The following is an 18,475-nucleotide window of genomic DNA, read 5'->3' as shown; positions in this document are numbered from 1 at the left end:
ATCTGGCAGGTCACTACTGGCCTGGGGGAGAACCACCCTGTGGGGCTACCTGACGTATGGAAATGGAGTGAGGTGCACCCCAAACGCTGTGCCTGGGAGGACTCGGACCGTTCCTAGATGCAAAACACCCTTTTCCTGGCTACTGACCATACCTCCTTATTCTTCTACATAATTAGCATCTTTTAATGAAAAAAATATGATCAGTTCAGAGAAGACTAATTAACAAAAGGTGTGCGGGCTTTACATAAACACACACCGCCCCTCAGAGAGCTCTTTGTTACTCTGGTTACGTTCCTCGATGGCAGGAATTACAGAGAGAGAAACAACTTCACGGAGAGGCTCACTCCAGCTAGCTTTCAAGGTGTCCTTCTAAAAAGTTGCTTCACAGAGAGGGACAGCTGCGCAGTAAACACCGTGGGTCTGGTTCTCTCTCTCTGGAGAGAGAGTGGCTGGCGTGGTCTTTTGAGGGGGGCTTTCATTTTCGGTGAAGAAAATGGCAACCCACTCCAGTACCCTTGCCTGGAAAATCCCATGGACTGAGGAGCCTGGTAGGCTACAGTCCATGGAGTCGCAAAGAGTCGGACATGACTGAGCGACTTTACTTACTTACTTGCTTCATTTTCGGTAGTCAGTGACCCGATTTCCTTCCTAATCCTGGGGGATGAGGACAGTGCGGGGCAGCCGCCCTCACGACGTTGCCAGACTTCAGTCACGAAGGAGCAGCCCACGCCTGCGAGCCCGTGCACAGAGCAGGGCTCGGCGGCACGGGCTAAGTCATCAGGTGGGCTGAGGCAGAAAGGAAGCCCTGGGCCTTGACCTCCACACTGCCCCGGATCATTCTTCTCCAAGTTTCTATCGGAAAGGTAAACACCTTTCCTTGAATTGGTGACTCAGGAATACTTGTGAGAAGACAAACTCTTCCGACAATCAGACTTCCGTTCCCCAAGAAAAAGGGGTCTACACAAAAAGAACAATTCGCTCCCCAGCCCTCCACCAGGCCTCGGCGACCCATCAATCTTTCAGAGACTGGACTCGCTGACCAACCCCCAGATCAGAGCACGCAATGGCTTTCCTGAGGCCAGAATAAAAGCCAGCTGGACCCAGATGGAGAGCAGGTCTTCCTCTCTGACCATCAGCAGCTTTCCTGGCACGGCTATTCTTGCCTTAAACCTGGCTCTGGAAGTGACAGACACCTTACTGTGCTTAACCGGCAATTAAAATTCAAGGAATAGTCTTGACTGGTGGCGGGGTTGGGGGCTGGGGGAGGCAAACTATGTCCCAAGGGCCAAATCTGGCCAGCCCCCTGTTTTTGTAAATAAAGCTTTATTGGAACATGGTCATTCCTATCTGTGGCTGCTTTCACGGCCAAAAACATTGACTCTCCAGCTTTTCCTGAAAGAGTCTGTCGATCGCAGTCTAGAACTGTGCTGTCCAATACAATAGCCACTAGACATGTGTCTGTTTAAATGTCAAATAGCCAAAACAAAATAAAATTAACCACTCCGCTTCTCAGTTGTACTAGCCACATTCTGAGGGCTCAGCAGTCACCTGTGACGGAGGGCCGCTGCAGTGGACAGCACAGAGGACATTCCCGCCACCACAGACAGTTCTCCTGGTCGGCCCTGGGAGGACAGGATTTAAGTCATCAAGCTAAATTTACAGCCACCAAGTTCCAGGTGACACCTCTACTTCTCCAGACAGAAAAGTTTAGGCTAAGTTTCAACAACACGTTCCTGTCACACTTCTTAGGACATGCTAATTCACTATATTAACCACAAACTCTAGGCTACGTAATAGGAGATGAGTGTCAAGCCAACTGGGGTTACTAACCAATCCAGGAACTGCATTGTTTATGGACCGTAAGCTCTGAACACTGGGCCATGGCGCTTGCTTCATACTCCGAATTAGGAACCTGCTTGGCACAAGGTGATAGGGACTCAAGTATTTGCAAAATGAATGAAGAAATGAATCCTAGGCCCTAAAACTGTCATCCATCAGAGGCCAGTGAAACAGATGGATATTGATAAGATGCTGGGGGAAAAAACTGCTATTTCTACAATCCTGTGGCAAAAGGTTCTACAAACAGCTAAACTTTCTATTTTAAAATGAATTAAAGAAAAATTCCATACAAAACAACTGCCTCGGTTGGGATTCTGGCCCTATCACTTACAGGCTGTGTGTCACGGGCTGTTCTTTTCCCTCTGTGGGGACGACCCCTCTTCTCTAAATGCATGGGGGAGTGGAGTCGGAGGCGAGCCCCAGGGCTGCCGGGCCCCCTCCCGGCCCCAGGAGGCATCAGGCCCCCTGCTCCCTCGCTTTCACATCTGCCCAGACTCAGCTCCTGTGCGCCTCCTGCCCCGGGGCCCCTGTGTGGGTCCCTCCACTAAACCATTGAGGCCTCTGGGGAAGGACCCTCAGCAGTGGACACGCAGAGGAGATGCTAAGTGGAGGTGAAATTGATTAAGACTCTAAAAGCCAATAAAGTAAAAATAAATTTTGCTAAACCACTCATGAATATGCTTGCTCTCAAAAGTCCTTATGAGTAAATCAAGCGTTTTTCAAGTTTTAACTAGTTCACTGTTTGAACCAGAAGTTAAGTTTTACTACCGGTTATTCCTTGTTAAAAACTCAAGTCTCTTGTAGGTTAGTACACTTCACTACTTTTCCCCTCACAATTAGAGAACAACCAGCAATTCAGCCAACAGCAAAAAAAAAAAAAAAAAACCAAAAAACCCAGATTGGTCAGAGTAAAGTCTTAAAATTAAAAAAAAAACAAAAACAATGTGGTATAAGATATAAAATCAAATATTCCAGTTTGTAATAAATTCATAGCTCAAAAAAAAAGATGTACATTAAACTCAAACTAAAAAAAAAAATCTGTTATTTATTAGAAGATACCTTAGAAGTTTAAAAATAAACATTTCATGTGCAATAAAATTTTCCTATTGCTAACTCAATCAGTCCCTGTTTAAGAACTTAAATGGAAACACAATCATTTTGTTTCAGCCCGTTTGGCTCCTGCAGCTAAAACACTTGAGTGCTGTGGTCAACATTTGCTCTTTCCTGGTTGCACTGCAGAACAAAGTGACCTACAGGTTGGTCACTGTGGACGTTAATTGCCACCAGCTTCATCACAGAGGGTTTGGAGAGAAAAGGCAACCCCTATCTTAATCCAACAGACTGGGCATTCATGTAGTTTTATCTTTCTTCCCTGGGTACACCCTAGGATCTGAAAAATCTTGCCTGGCATTTTAGTCATACAGACTATTAGTCACCTGGAGATCTTGCCCCCACCCTTCCTTAGCACGGGTCCTGACAGTTAAAATTGTTCTGTTAGGACAGAGCTGTGATATTTATATACATTTTAAAGTGATTTGATGAAGCTTGTTTAACTATCATTTTCTATTTCACCCAATTAAGAACAAAAAATTTGTATAAGACACATTTTTAAATGTTTTAAGAAAAAGTATATGATTATCCTGATACCCATGTTTTAATATAACTATTAATTATCGTGGTAATTGTGTGTTTAAGCTAAATTCTGTATAAATTTTAAGCTAGATTCTGAATTCAAATTTTGTATAAATTACGACTGGCAAACTGTAATTATTTAAAGTGATCTATACACACATTGAAAACTTGCCGCCACTTAAAATTTTAAGGCAAATGTCAATATAGAGCCTAATTAAGTGCAAAGTGTCTCCTACTATCCCACAAAAAGGCTAACAGCTCAGAAATTATAACCCACAATGGATTTAAGTATTTCAAAGCACAAGTGTATTTCTCTTTTAGGCTCCACGGCAAGAACGAAAACGATCCTTTTAAAAAAGGAAGTTCTTTTCTGGTCATTCCTGCATATTTTCTGACTGCAATTCATCTTTAATTCAGGGATGTGTCCCCAGTGAAACCTTTGGGGTGTTAATTAAGCAACACATTTGTAACAGAAACTCTGCGCACGGACAACTTGGCCAGGCGTGCCGCCCGCCTCTCCTTCCTACCCCCACCCAATGCCTTCCCCGGGCAGTGACTTCACATCCTTTGACATCAGCACGGCTCTGAAAGGGGGATGGGAGAACGAGCAGAAAGCAGAAAAACCAGCTTTGAACTATGCATGCAAGGCCTCTCTCAAGACTCAAATTCTGTAAGTAGTTCGTAAAATGCCAAACTGCAGTGACACACCCAGCCTCCTCCGGTTAGGTCTGCCGCGAAACGGGGTGAATTCTGCTAGAAAGGACTTCCTGCTTTTCTTATCTGAAGCACAATGGCCATTTATTAACTAACCACAGAAGGTTCCGTTTCAGTGAAACACACAATAACTTACCTCGAATATGGAGAAGGGCCACGGGCTGGAAAGGCCCATTGGAGTTGGCCGCATCCACCACCATCCTGCTGCCCGCTTTATTACATGTCAACATCTAGACTTCAGCGGGAAAGGCAATGTACTCCTTAAGGCAAGAAACCAGCCTCCATTTTAGTTTAAAAAAAAAAGACAAACTGAAGCTCTCTGCAGCTGGAGGGAACTGGCTGCTTCGTGATGTCAGCAGGCACGGGGCTTGCTGATTGGCCAGAAGCTGCAACTTAAAATGACACTAAAAAAGCTGCAAATGGAAAGAGCGTTCTGTTTGGCTGTCAGTGTGTGTGAAAAGCCTGGACATTTTTTGGCTTTCTCAGTCTTCATTTCTCAATAACTTTTAGGCAAAGATCCCATCTCTCAAGGGGCAGGACTGAGGCCACAAGTCCAGCCAGACTATAAACAAATGATTCGGAGAGAGCCACCAAAAAAAAAAAGTATGCATGTATGTCTACGTGAACTTTAAATTTTCGCATTTCTCTGTCTGGTACCCCAAATTCACTGGTACCTTACACCCACCTGGCCACCTCCTGTTTTCTAATTACTTTAATATCTGTATCATATTTAGCATTTGGGCAACCTATTTTTTTTTAATGCAAATGGCTATTTAAATATTACACAATCCCAATTCATTAGTTTGGACTCTTGTTTTATCAACCTTTCCTAGTACCGAGTTACGAACTAATATCCTCAAACAGTGTATTTTTTCCCTCAGGGTCTAATTTTTTTTATTGGAAAAATTCAGTTAAAAAATTACATGGAAAGTGAAAGTTTTAAATGCAATAGCTAGAAAGTGCTATAAATTAAAGGTATTTATACCACCTGGCTGTGAAAATTAAAGTCATAAAATAAAATGCAAGTGTTTATACCTTAAAAGGGTCAACATACCGCTTTATTTCTCAAATTTTGTTTAAATTAAAGTTTTTTAATTAAAAAAGATATTGCCCTTATTTTTATGGGGCTAGTATTAAAAGCTGTTATTCAGATCTTAGTCTCCTATCTTCAAAAAAGGTTAATGTAAAAAGCTGCACCAAGAAAAGACATCACTTCTGAATCAGAGTATCCTAGGGAGGGGTGTATGTGTGTGTTGGCGAGATGATTCCCTACAATAAGAAGGTTATCACTAGCTCCAAATGAAAGTGAATATGCTATGAGAAAAGTCTCTGTGCCAGGCAGAACTGAGAAAAATTCCTCACTCCACACACACACACACACAAAACTAAGTCTGTCCAAAAAAATTCCTCACTCCACACACACACACAACTAAGTCTGTCCAAACCACATCTTCTTGCTTTATAAGTTCTCACACAACTCCCGCCATCCCCACTTTTCCCAGTTTGTGAACAAGAACCAGAAAGCTCTTTGGGTTTCTAAACATGAGTCACAACAGTGAGAAATGGGCTAGGGTCTGCAGCTATACCTGCGGGCTGGCATGCACCCCATTTCAACCAGCAAATGAACTACGATCATTCAGGGGTGCTTATTAGCTGCCCCCACACTAAGAAAGAAGGTAGTTTTTTACTGTGCGGATCAATCAGTTCAGTTCAGTTCCGTCGCTCAGTCATGTCCGACTCTTTGCGACCCCATGAACCGCAGCACGCCAGGCCTCCCTGTCCATCACCGACTCCCGGAGTCCACCCAAACCCATGTCCATTGAGTCGGTGATGCCATCCAACCATCTCATCCTCTATCATCCCCTTCTCCTCCTGCTCCCAATCCCTCCCAGCATCAGGGTCTTTTCCAATGAGTCAGTTCTTCGCATCAGGTGGCCAAAATATTGGAGTTTCAGCTTTCAACATCAGTCCTTCCAATGAACTGTGTGGATCAATAGCCGTTAAAAAATACTCAAATAAAAGCACACCAAATCCTACCCTGGCCCCTCGTCCAAAGAGCTGAAAGACGCTGCTGGATCCCAAAGCTGGGCCGTGAATTCACTTACAACAAGCAATGGGGAGTGGGTGTCATGTGAGAGGGCTCTCCCCACCTGAGCCCACCTGCTGCCCACCTGCTGGCTCCTCTGCTCTCTGAACAGCCAGTGCCCCGAGGCACGTACTATGAATTTAGATCCTGGCTGCTGACCCTCTCAGTCCATCAGATGCCGCGAGGATGGCTCTCTGAGGACTCACTATCACCTCGCACTCAGATGAACTCAGACTCAAGTGCAGCCAGGATCGAGGCTTGCAGGGGGCTTCCCGAGGGGTCTGAAAGCAGATGCTTAATGCAGATCTGTACCCTAAAGAGATAGAGAGTTATTTGTTCTCAAACAGTTTAATATTTCATATGAGAAGAGAGGGGGAAATGTGCCTAAGACCGTGCTGATGAGTGGAACTGCAGAAGTAACAGGGAAAGACTCCTAGAATCTTTATATAAAATATACAGATTAAAGTCAAAGTAAAAGGGAAGACACTTCTTGATGTATTTTTCCTAATGATCTTGGATCAAAAGATCTCAACTTTATTAGTGATTTCCCCCCATGCTCTTTTGAAGCCTTATGCATACATATCAAGTAGCACTTTAAAGAACTTGAAGTCTGTGATCTGAAAATCACTGATGAAATAAGAGTCTAAAATATAAATAAGCAAACAAACAAATAATATGGAGAAAGACAAAAAAAGAACATACCTTAAAGATAAGGTATATTTCTGGACTGGAAGCACACATATGATAAATAAGCTGATGTTAGCATTTCCCAAAATTGACTTATAGTTTTAAAGCAATTCCATTCAAAATTCAGAGGAGGCTTGTTATTTTTCTGGGTAATTCTAAAGTTCACTTGGAAAAATAAAAAGCAAGAAGAATGAGAATACCACTTATGAGAAAAGCAGGTCCTGCCAACTATAAAGTTTATGAACTTAGGACAGTGTGATGTGGACGGAAGAGACAGGTCTTGGGACAGAAAGCAACAGCCCCCGACACAGTGAGTGTAGTTATTTATATGAGTGCATCATCTGCATAAAGAAGGAAGCTCAGACCCATGGAAAGGTGACGACTACCCAGATAACTAACGGTTACATGTGGGCAAAAATCTAAGTCTTCACCTCACACCAAGATAAAATAGATGGGTCAAATTTAAAAAAATAAACGCAGTTAAATTAAAAAAAAATCAAATCAGCCCCGCCCTCAAATCCCCACAGCGTTGAGAAGAAAAGGGAAGTGACTATCAATTCTCAAGCTAGAAAAGGATAATTAAAAAACAGTGGACAATGCTTAGGGGATATTCCTCACATTAAAATATTTACAAAATTTCTACATGTTCCCTCCAAAAGGAAATATAAATGCTATAATTACAATAAGTTAATAATATACTGTAATTTACTCGAAAAAATTGGGCAAACTCCAGGAGACAGTGAGGGACAGAGAGGCCTGCGGCACTGCACTCCACGGGGTCCCAAAGAGTCGGACATGGCTCAGCGACTGAACGACAACAATAATCAGAAAAAAACTAAGACCTCAGCGTTCAAACGATTCAGTTTGCAAAAGAACTATAACTGTTATCAACTGTTGCCGTTCAGTTGCTCAGTTGTGTCCAACTCCTGGGGAGCCCATGGACTGCAGCACGCCCGGCTTCCCTGTCCTTCACCATCTCCCAGAGCTTGCTCAGACTCATGTCCACTGAATTGGTGATGCCATCTAACCATCTCGTCTTTGTATGAAAAAAAGTATTCATCTGTCAAATCAGCCATAATTTAAAAAATTATAATTAATACTGGTAAAGGCAAGTTGTAACCTTGACAACAAATCTATAAATTGTTCTGATCCTTTTGGAAAATAAGGATTGGCAATAAAATTTGGCAATATGTAAAGATTCTTTAAGTAATTTAACTTCTGGGAGTCTATTCCAGAAATGTAGTAGCCATGAATGAGCATCACGTTTTAAATAAATAGTTCTTTAAAAATTTGTGCTAAAGTACATCTCAGGTGGTGCGAGTGGTAAAGAACATACCTGCAATACAAGAGATGTAATGAGACACGGGTTTGATCTTGGGCTGGGACGATCCCCTGGAGGAGGGCACAGCAACCCACCCCAGTACTCTCCTCCGGAGAATCCCATGGACAGAGAAGCCTGGCTGGCTAGAGAAGCCTGGCTGGCTACAGTCCTTAGGGTCGCAAAGACTGGGACCCGACTGAAGCAGCAGCATGCACACACACATAACATGAAATTTACTGTCTTTACCATTTCAAAGAGTAACACTCTACGTGGCATAAGTACATTCCTAGCCTTCTGCGACCATCACCACCATCCACCCCCAGAACTCCGTTCATCTTGCAGGACAGGCGCTCTGTCCCTATTGAACAAATCCAACCCCAGCCCCCTCCCCTCGGCCCCTGCACGTTCGGTCCCTGTGACTATGACGACTCTGGCTACCTGATATTTAATCTAAGTGGGATCATGCAGCTTTTGTCCTTTGGTGACTGGATTATTTCACTCAGTGTATGTAAGGTTCTGCTGTGTTGCATCATGTGCCAGAATTTCTCCACTTTTTAAGAATGGATAATACTCTATTGCAGGGATATACCACATTTTGTTCTATTGATCCCTTGATAGGCACAGGCTACGTCTGCATTTTGGCTGTTGTGAATAACGCTGCTATAATATGGATATACAAATATCTAAGTCTCTGCTTTCAACTCTTTTGGGTATATTCCCCAAAGCGAAAAATACGGTAATTCTGTTTTTCGTTTTTTGAGGAACTGCCATGCTGGTCTTCCACACTGCTGTTGTTGCTCAGTCATGCCCGACTCTTTGCGACCCCATGGACCGCAGCACGCCAGGTTCCCTGTCCTTCACCATCTCCTGGAGCTTGCTCAAACTCATGTCTGTTGAGTCGGTGACGCCGTCCAACCATCTCATCTTCTGTCGCCCCCTTCTCTTCCTGCCCTCAATCTTTGCCAGCATCAGGGTCTTTTCCAGTGAGTCAGCTCTGCTGACATCAGGGGGCCAAAGTGGCAGGGTCATTTTACATTCCCACCAGCAGTGCACAAGGGTTCCAGTTTCTCCACATCCCTACCAACACTGGCTATTCTCTGGTTTTCTGACAGCAGCCATCCTAGTGGGTGTTAAGTGGTATCTCACTGGTTTCGATGTGTGTTTTCCTAATGATGAGAGATATTAATCACGTTTTCATGTGCTTATTGGCTATTTCTGTATCTCCTCTGGAGAAATGTCTACTCAAGTTCTTTGCGCATTTTTACATTGGGTTGTTTTCTCATTGTTGAGTTGCAGGAGTTCTTTATAAGTATTGGATTTTTTTTTTCATTTATTTTTATTAGTTGGAGGCTAATTACTTTACAATATTGTAGTGGGTTTTGTCATACATTGACATGAATCAGCCATGGATTTACATGTATTCCCCATCCCGATCCCCCCTCCCACCTCCCTCAAGTATTGGATGTTAATCCCTTATCATATAGATGATTTTCAAATACTTCTTCCCATTTCATGGGTTGCCTTTTCATTTTGCTGATTGTGTCTTTTGCTGCACAGTTTTAAATTCTGATGCAGTCCAATTTATCTACTTTTGCTTTCCTTGCCTGTGCTTTTGTGTTATATCTGAGAGATCATTGGTAAGTCTAATGTCATGAAACTTTTCCTCTATGTTTTCCTCTAAGGCAATATTAGGTCTCTGATCCACTCTGTTTTATTTTTACACTTGGTATAAAATAAGGGTCCAGTTTCATTCTTTTGCATGTGGATATCCATTTTTTTCCAGCACCACTGTTGAAAAGACTGTCCTTTTCCCAGAGTGGTGGGAGCCTAGAAAACCAGGTGACCATACCTGTGACAGTTTATTTCTTGATCTCTTATACTCTGGGTGTATATGTCTTATTTTTTTTTTTAATATTTGTTTATTTGGTTGTGCCGGGTCTTAACTGCAGCACGTGACCTCTTAGTTGTGGAATGTGGGATCTAGATCCCTGGCCAGGGATTGAACCTGGACCCCCTGCACTGGGAACACAGAGCACTAACCACTGGACCACCAAGGCGGTCAGCACCACACTGGTTTGCCCTAAGCTTTGAAATCAGGAAATGTAAGACCTCTAATTTTGTTCTTCTTTTTCAACATTGCTGTGGTTATCCAGGGTCCCTGGAGATTCCATGTGAATTTTAGAATGGATTTTTTTCTATGTCTGGGAGAAAACATTGTTACGATTTTGATCGAGACTGCAATGGATCTGTGGATCTTTTGGGCAGTACTGAGGTTTTAACAATACTCAATCTTCCAATCCACGAACACACATCTTTTCCATTTACTGGGGTCTTCTTTAATGGCTTTCAGCATACAAGTCTTTCACCTCCTATGTTAATTCAAAGTATTTTATTCATTTTGAGAGCATCACATTTTTTATTTATGATTCTAAAATACCAGAAACTACCTTAACATCAAAGGGATTATCCCACACAGTGAAATTTTTTTACACATTTACCAAAAATACTTATGAATTTGTAAAGTAAAAATAAGTGAGCAAAGCACTATATAATTTTTCAGAAATAGTATGAACATAAAAAGAAACATTTTCAAAATATCAACGGTAATCACCGTGGAGTGTTATGGCTATGTGTAGTTCTTCTTTCTGAAATGTCTCTACATTGTTCAGTATTGCTAAAATAAGCACACAATATTTTCATTAAAACTAACAACTAAAAAGAAAGACATATAGAGGTTTTTTTTAAGCTTTTTTAAAAATTAGCTGATTACTCTCATTGTCATCTTATTTATGTTTTGGCTGCGCCACATGCCATGTGGAATCGTAGTTCCCTAACCAGGAATCGAACCTGCACCCCCCGCGCTGGACGCACAGAGCCGTAACCACTGGGCCTCCAGGGAAGTCCCAGGACACACAGATGAACCGAGAGCAGGAGGACTCCCTTAGTGAGCGCTGGCCCTCAGGCACAGGCTAGAACAGAGAAGGGCCGTGGTGGGAACCTCGGAAATACGACGCAGATTTACTGCGCTGCATAAACGAGATCAAGTATGTAAAACACACACAAACGAAGAGTGGCCTAAAGCAGGCAGGACAAACTGAACCACAAGCACGAGGATGCTGACTGCTCGTCTCAGGGAACCCGTCACAGGCTACTTAAATTCTGACTGCACTCTGCACCGAACCCACAGGCTCACCTAGGCTTCCGAGTCCAGGCAGCCTCCAGCGCCCTCTCCTCTCGATGAAACAGGGACTCAGCCAGCGCCTATGCCTGGGGAGAGGCCGCCCTCACCCTCCATAACCCCAGGCTGGTCCTTCTTGCCTCACCTGGCGGGGAGGGGCGTCTGTGATCCCCCCACCTCCTCGGCTGTGTGGAGGCGCCGATGCCACCGATGGGGGGCGGGTCGCTGAGGAGGATGAAGCCGCCCCCGAGGCAGGATCCGCCACACGTACTCAGCCATCCCAGGGAAGGGGCAGCAGGCACCGAAGCGCTTGAAGAAGCAGGGTCTCGGCCCTGGGGCTCAGTGTGAGGGCAGAGGCGCCGACGGGATCCCTATCTGGACTAGCCCCCTCCGGGAAGCCTTCCTCTCCCCATCCTGGGCCGCTGGCTGTCTTCTGGCAGCGCCAGGACCGCCCCGAGCACACAGCAAGCACCCCATCACACTCACTGCCCGAAGGCCCAAGTCAAGCTGTGCCGCCCCATTCTGATCCTGCCAAACTCCCGCACCAGTCTTCCCAGCTCGTCCCTGGAGTGCAGAGCTAAGGGGGCATGCCCCTGACCACCTGGAGAGGGGCAGGTTCCCCCACTGAGTGCAGAGCCCTTGCCCAGCCCCAGCGCCCCCCACGGTGCCCTCCAGCCTGGCTTCTGGACGCTCCCATGACAACTTTCCCTGCCCTGTGGAGGGCTTGAGCTGACTTTGAAGAAAGGCACCTTTCTGAGCTCCGTGCAGAGCTCCTTGCAGAACTGCCAAGTGGGCGGACAGACTATAGCTCTCAGCGCATCTGTCCCGCACGGAGGCAAATGCGGGCATCTGTACTGCACAGAGACGGGAGGTCTGAATAGGAGTTCCTCTTCATTCTCGGTTTCCTCCATCACTTTACGTGGGTCTTAATTTACAAAAGAACTGTCTGTAATTACATCCCATTTGGGGGTAGCATTCCTGACTAAAATGTTCATGCTTTCATTTCTAAATTCAGCCAAAGGTTTTAATTTTCATCTCCCCAGGCAAATTTTATAGGCAAATTAAGTACGCTCATATTTTAGCGAAGAAGCTTTACAGTTTCTTTTATTAAAGGAGGGCTGTCCTCTGAGCCGACGCTTAACTGGAAACGACATGGGCACGGGTGATGTATGTTTTGTTGGGTAGGAAATCTAACCCAAAAAAATTTGGCTTCGCTTACAGTTTAAAATAGCCTTTTTCCTTAGGCAGATCAAAGATACCTAGCATTCAGCTGTGTTCAAAGGTTGCCAGGGCACTTCTGCTTGCCAACAGCAAGGTCAAAGGGACGCTTGCTAGCTGCCCTGTTGATCTGAGCGAGTCCTGCGAGTGGTTTAAAGGGTGGACAAGCTTATCTCAGGAAAGGCCAGCAGGGGTGTGTGGGGCGGAAGAAGCAAAGAATCTGCCCGGAGGGCGCGGCTGGAGACCTCTGCTTCTTTGTGCTGTCCCCGCAGCGGGGCTGGAAAACCTTTAAAGCCAAAGAAGTCGTCACACCCCTTCCGTGTTCTGAGAAGATAGGAAACCCACGTGGTACTCAGAGCCGAGGTGACAAGCCAAGCGCGTTCAGGTCAACTGTTAGCAGGAAACTGTATTTCACGAGGAATAGTCCGAGGTGCGGGGAGCGCTGAGCCCCGGAGGGGGTCCAGCCCCACAACGGTTCCCAGAAGACTGGAGGATGCGGGGAGGCCCCCGGGCCCAGGGTGCTTTTCACTCCTTCAGAAACCTGTGTCTCAGGGATCCATGGCAGATACTAGACTGGGCACAGAACAGACACGCAAACTGCCCCTGCCTTCAACTGACATGTCAGACAGGGCAGCGTGTGGCATGTTCTGCAACCCAAGTGTCCATCGTGATGAACAGATAAACGGTGCTCCATCCACAAAATGGACATCCCCAACTCAATGGACACGAGTCTCAGCAAGCTCCAGGAGATGGTGGACAGGGGCACCTGGCATGCTGCATTCCAGGGGTTGCAAAGAGTCAGACACGACTTAGTGACTGAACAACAACAATCCACACAATGGAATGTTATTCAGCCTTGAAATTCAGCAATAAAATTCTGTATGATTCCACTCATTTGAGGTCCCTAGAAGAGTCAAAATCACAGAGACAGAAAGGAGAATGGTGGGTACCAGTGCCAGAGGCTTCCCAGGCGGCGCTAGTGGTAAAGAACCTGCCTGCCAATGCAGGAGTTATGAGAGATGTGAGTTCGATCCTGGGGTCGGGAAGATCCCCTGGAGGAGAGCACGGCAACCCACTCCAGTATTCTGGCCTGGAGAATCCCGTGGACAGAGGACCATGGAGGGCTGCAGTCCATGGGGTCACAAAGAGTCGGATACGACTGAGCAACTTAGCCTGCAGGCAGGGGCTGGGGGAGGGGAAAGTGAAGTTGTTCAGTCATGTCCGACTCTTTGTCACACCATGGAACATACAGTCCATGGAATTCTCCAGGATGGAACACTGGAGTGGGTAGGGGGAGGCAGTAACAGGCCCAGAGTCGCTGGAGGAGGAAGAGACGGTGGTGATGGGCACACTGCATGGATGCCACTGAACTGGACACTTATGGATGGTTAAATGATAAATGTCATGCTGTGTATGTTTCACCACAATTTAAAAGATAAGGCAACATGGGGGAGACAGGAATCATGGGGGGAGACAGAGCCAGTAGGGGGTAAGAACATGCACAGAACGTGTGTGTGTGTGTGTGTGTGTGTGTGTGAAAGATGCTGCGAGAAATCCAGGTGAGGCCCGGGCAGGGGGTAAGAACACGCACAGAACGTGTGTGTGTGTGTGTGTGTGTGTGTGTGTGTGAAAGATGCTGCAAGAAATCCAGGTGAGGTTTGCAGAAGGCCAGCGTAAACACTAAATGCGGGATTACCGCAGCCAGTTGCTACCAGTCCCCTGAGTTCTGCTGAGAAGGGGCTCACCGAGGATGACGGACAGAGCCTGAGAGCGACCCTGGGGTAAGAGCCACACCTGTGGCCAGAGGAGAGCGGGCAGGAGGGTGCCCCGGGGGCCAGGCCGCGCTCAGGGCTAGGCTCAGGCTGACGGGAGACGGGCCCGGGGCACCTCTGCGACAGACGGGTGCGGGCCGGAGCGGGAGGGGGCAGCAGACGCCGCGTCTGGGTCTGTGGCCTCCCTGAGAGCCGGGGCCACCTCTGCTCATCATCACTGTCCTGACTGCCTCCCCACGCTCCGACAGCCCAGGTGGTCAGCAAACATTTGCTGTGAACTGGCGCCTGGCTCGCCGAGCTGTTTCCTCCCCTTACTGGGGGCATCGGGAGAAGACACAGCACCAAACACGTAGCAGAAACAAGACAGATGAAAGCTGAGTGTCTGAACCCAGGAGAATTCAGAGACTACAAGAGAAAGGACTCTGGTAGCTTCTTACTCCATTTTTATTCTTCAACTAATGAGCAAGGAGGGTATGTGTTCTTAGTCGTGTCCGACTCTTTGTGACCCCAAGAACTGCAGCCCACCAGGGTCCTCTGACCAAGGCAATTTCCAGGCAAGAATACTGGAGTGGGCTGCCATTTCCTACACCAGGGGGTCTTCCTGACCCAGGGATCGAACTCGCATCTTACATCTCCTACAATGGCAGGTGGATTCTTTACCAACGGTGCCACCTGGGAAGCACGAAAGCACCTCTAAATAGATGCTAATTCATTGTTAGGCAGTAAAAATGACCACTTGTGCGGCCACCAAGATGCTCAACTGTATGGAAAATACACCGCTTTGAATTCAGGCTTCAGCACTGCATTTTCACAAAACGCGGGCAAGACTCATTTGTAACTGCTATTCCAAAGTCAATTTCTAAAAACTTAGATAAGTTCTCCCAACAATCTGACAACTTCTTCCCCAAAAGGCCTAACACTTAGCGGTTCTAAATTTCTGTCCCATGGTCTCCGATGAACCGTTATTAAGCCCTAGTTGTTTCGTTCAGTCATGTCCAACTCTTTGCGACCCCATGGACTGTAGCCTACGAGGCTCCTCCATCCATGGAATTTTCCAGGCAAGAGTACTGGAGTTTCGTTACATCGTTGATTTCTCCAGAGGTCTGTCTTTTCTAAAGCAAGGAGAATGGCCCCAGGAAACAAAGTCCATGATTTATTAGTCATGTAAAAAATTCGGTCTCTTCATTTAACACTTCTACCTTCCAGACCAAAAACATTTAAAAAAAAGGACTAATTCAGAGAAGTCTTTGAATGAACAAGACCTGAAGGCTATATTCAGCCTCACTGTTAAAAAAAACAAAGATAGGAAATACTATTTTCCACTTAACAAATGACTTCAGCATATAAATGGCCGGGGTATTAGAAAGGTGCAGTGGGACGCTCCCTACACTCTGGAGGACGAGTTCGTGGGACCGCCTCTTGGAAATATCTGTACAGGGTTCCTGAAAACGAGTGGCCTTTGATCAGTACTTCCGCTCCTTGATTCCAGCTCAAGAAGAGGTTCAAAGGTGTGAACGACAAAAGATTTACATTAAAGCACGGTTTACAACAGCTGAAAATCAGGGGAATATAAACAGTATAATTAATAAATGCTTCTATTTCCATTAAAGTCAGGAACAAGACAAATATGCTTGCTCACACCACCAACACATTAACATCTTACTGGACTTTTCGGTCAACTCAGGAGAAAGACACTAGCAGTATAAGAACTGGAAACATAGAGGTGAGATTACTTTTACATGCAGCTCTAATGAACAGCTGGGACATCAAAAAGAATCAGCTGAAAAACTACTGCAAACAATAAGACAATTCAGTAAGGAAGCAGGATGTGAAAGCAAGGTACAGAGGTCACCAACCTCCACATAAACAATTAACAGCTATTTAGGAGACATCGGAAAAGGAGACCCCATTTACAATAGCAACAACAATGGAATATCTGGGCACACACTAAGAAATGTGCAAAACCCTACAGGAGGGAAACTTAAAAACACCTCTCAAGGGGATGAAAATGGCCTTAAACAAACAGAAAGACACTACACTCTTAGATGAGGGGATTCAAACATCCTCAAGATGCCAATCCTCTCTAGACATTTTTAAAATTCAACAGAATCACAACAAATACATCAGGAGCTTTTTTTTTTTGGCAATGAAATGAACCAATTCAAAGTTCCTATTGTTTGCAATAACATCATTACTGTTGTGAGTAATTTTAGTATGATACAGCAATAGAATGATATTAGAAATCAAGATTTTCAATGTAAGGTAGAGATACAACTATGAAAATTCAAGAAATATGTGAAAACACCGTAATGTTATAAAAGCACAGCTAAAATATACATATATATATTCTAGAATATATGTCCATATTCTAGCTCCCTCCATCGAAAGTGCCTAAAAGCAACAGCAGGCCAGTAGCAATGAATACTCCCTAGTGCCCTAATTTTGGTCTCTAATATTATTCCCCACTGAAAGGAATCATGGCTCTTTGAAAAATGGTTAATTCCAAGTCTGGGGGGACGGGGGACACCTTACTGTGCCAGAAACCAGGAGACAAAAAGGACACCATGCCAAAAAATACACAGCAGCTCTCCCAAATATCAGACAATGGTTAAGACTATGCACCTGCACGTAAGAAGGGATATGGTTTTAGTAGATTAAAACACACTGACATCAAGGAAACACATAATGGTATTCACAAAAGAAAAAGCAAAAAGACCTTTCGTTTTCACCATTTGAGGGAAAACTGGTAACTCAAAGGCAAAGATTTAAGCTTCTCCTCACTTTCCAGTAGGAGCTACATGTCAGGATAACCAAATAGGCCCCTTTGGTAAGAAATGGCTCTGCTTTTAGAAGGATGCCAGACTAAACGCTGAAATCTCCAGTGCAACTGTTGACTCAGACAGGATTATCGAGTGGTGTTTAAGGCACTGGCATGTGGTTGATGGGGAAGAGGCACTGCAGGGTGCCAAAATACACCTTGCAGATGATCACGAGCACTTCTGAACTGCAGGGGAAACGCCGGGGACTGGAGAGATGGGGCGTGTCACCACCTCCTACGGCACAGGGGCAAAATGTGGCCTCCCATCTTCTCGGCACACACAGCACACTTCTCGCCCAACAGGGAAGCTGTCTCCGGAGTCACACAGCATCACTTCTGATACAGTCTGTCCCAAAAAAGGTTTCCGCTTTCAGGAACGACTGGGAATCAGGGGGATATTTCACAAGGCAATCTCCTTGGCTAATGCAGCAAGTCATACAATTTGTCGTGGTTTGTAGCACTCCCAGACTAGTAGTGACCCCAGGTGTCGTGCAGAAGCAAAAATATATCCCTGCTGAAGAAGATACCTTCATCCTAGGTTTTAGTTTATTTCAAATGTTTGAGTACAATGACCAGCACACACCAAAGAACAATTAGGGACATAAGGAAGGAAGACAGCATGAGCAGCATGTGACAAGGACTTCAGAGGCCGGTATTATCTGACACAGCCTACAAAGCAGCTGTGCTGACTAAATGACGTGACGTCTGCAAGAAAATAGGAAAATATTTAAAAAATCACACAGGAGATTAGAAATAGAACTTCCATAAATGAAAAAAGTATACCTGAGATCCAAAAATTTGTGACTGTATTTTATGTTTCATTCATTTTCACTATATTTTATGAAAGTATTATGTGGGTTAAAAACTAAAAAGAAAACTGGTCCTTCACCATGGGTGACACGAAACTCTAATCAAGAACACAGCACCGTTTCACAAAAAGGCTGAAAAATACAGATGAGGAGCAAAGAAAGAGAGTAAATGAAAGATTCCAATATCTGTTTCATTAGAGCCGAAGTTGGACAGGGAGAGAAACAATATAGAGATAACAACTGAAGAAACAGTGGTATATTTCCTCAGTTGTGCGGGAACTTTCCACACAACTGAGGAAATATAACAATCCAAGATTCAAAGTGAACTGCAAAAAAAGACCGATAAAAAAGAAGTCCATACTTGGACACCTGGTAGTGCAATCACTGAAAAAAAAAAAAAT

The 18,475-nt window shown here is 45.0% G+C and overlaps 1 protein-coding gene across 10 annotated transcripts in view; it reads right to left on the bottom strand.

Annotated features, from left to right (window-relative positions):
* Window positions 1-18,475, bottom strand: part of PPP2R5C (protein phosphatase 2 regulatory subunit B'gamma) — a 131,647-nt gene that overhangs the window by 91,335 nt on the left and 21,837 nt on the right. The window contains exon 1 of one of the 10 annotated variants that reach the window (XM_061159430.1): window positions 4,322-4,529. The exons of 7 other annotated variants lie outside the window; for them this stretch is intronic. In XM_061159430.1, coding sequence (XP_061015413.1) covers window positions 4,322-4,415 — 94 coding nt within the window. In that variant the 5' untranslated portion in view covers window positions 4,416-4,529. Of the gene's footprint in view, window positions 1-4,321; window positions 4,530-18,475 lie in introns of those variants that run through there. 2 more of the 10 variants (XM_061159437.1, XM_061159439.1) reach the window with 2 other exon arrangements.

The sequence above is a fragment of the Dama dama genome, chromosome 13, assembly GCF_033118175.1.
Source record: "Dama dama isolate Ldn47 chromosome 13, ASM3311817v1, whole genome shotgun sequence".
Lineage (NCBI taxonomy): Eukaryota > Metazoa > Chordata > Mammalia > Artiodactyla > Cervidae > Dama > Dama dama.
Note: the sequence above shows the minus strand (reverse complement) of the source record. Positions and strands in the feature narration are given on the sequence as shown.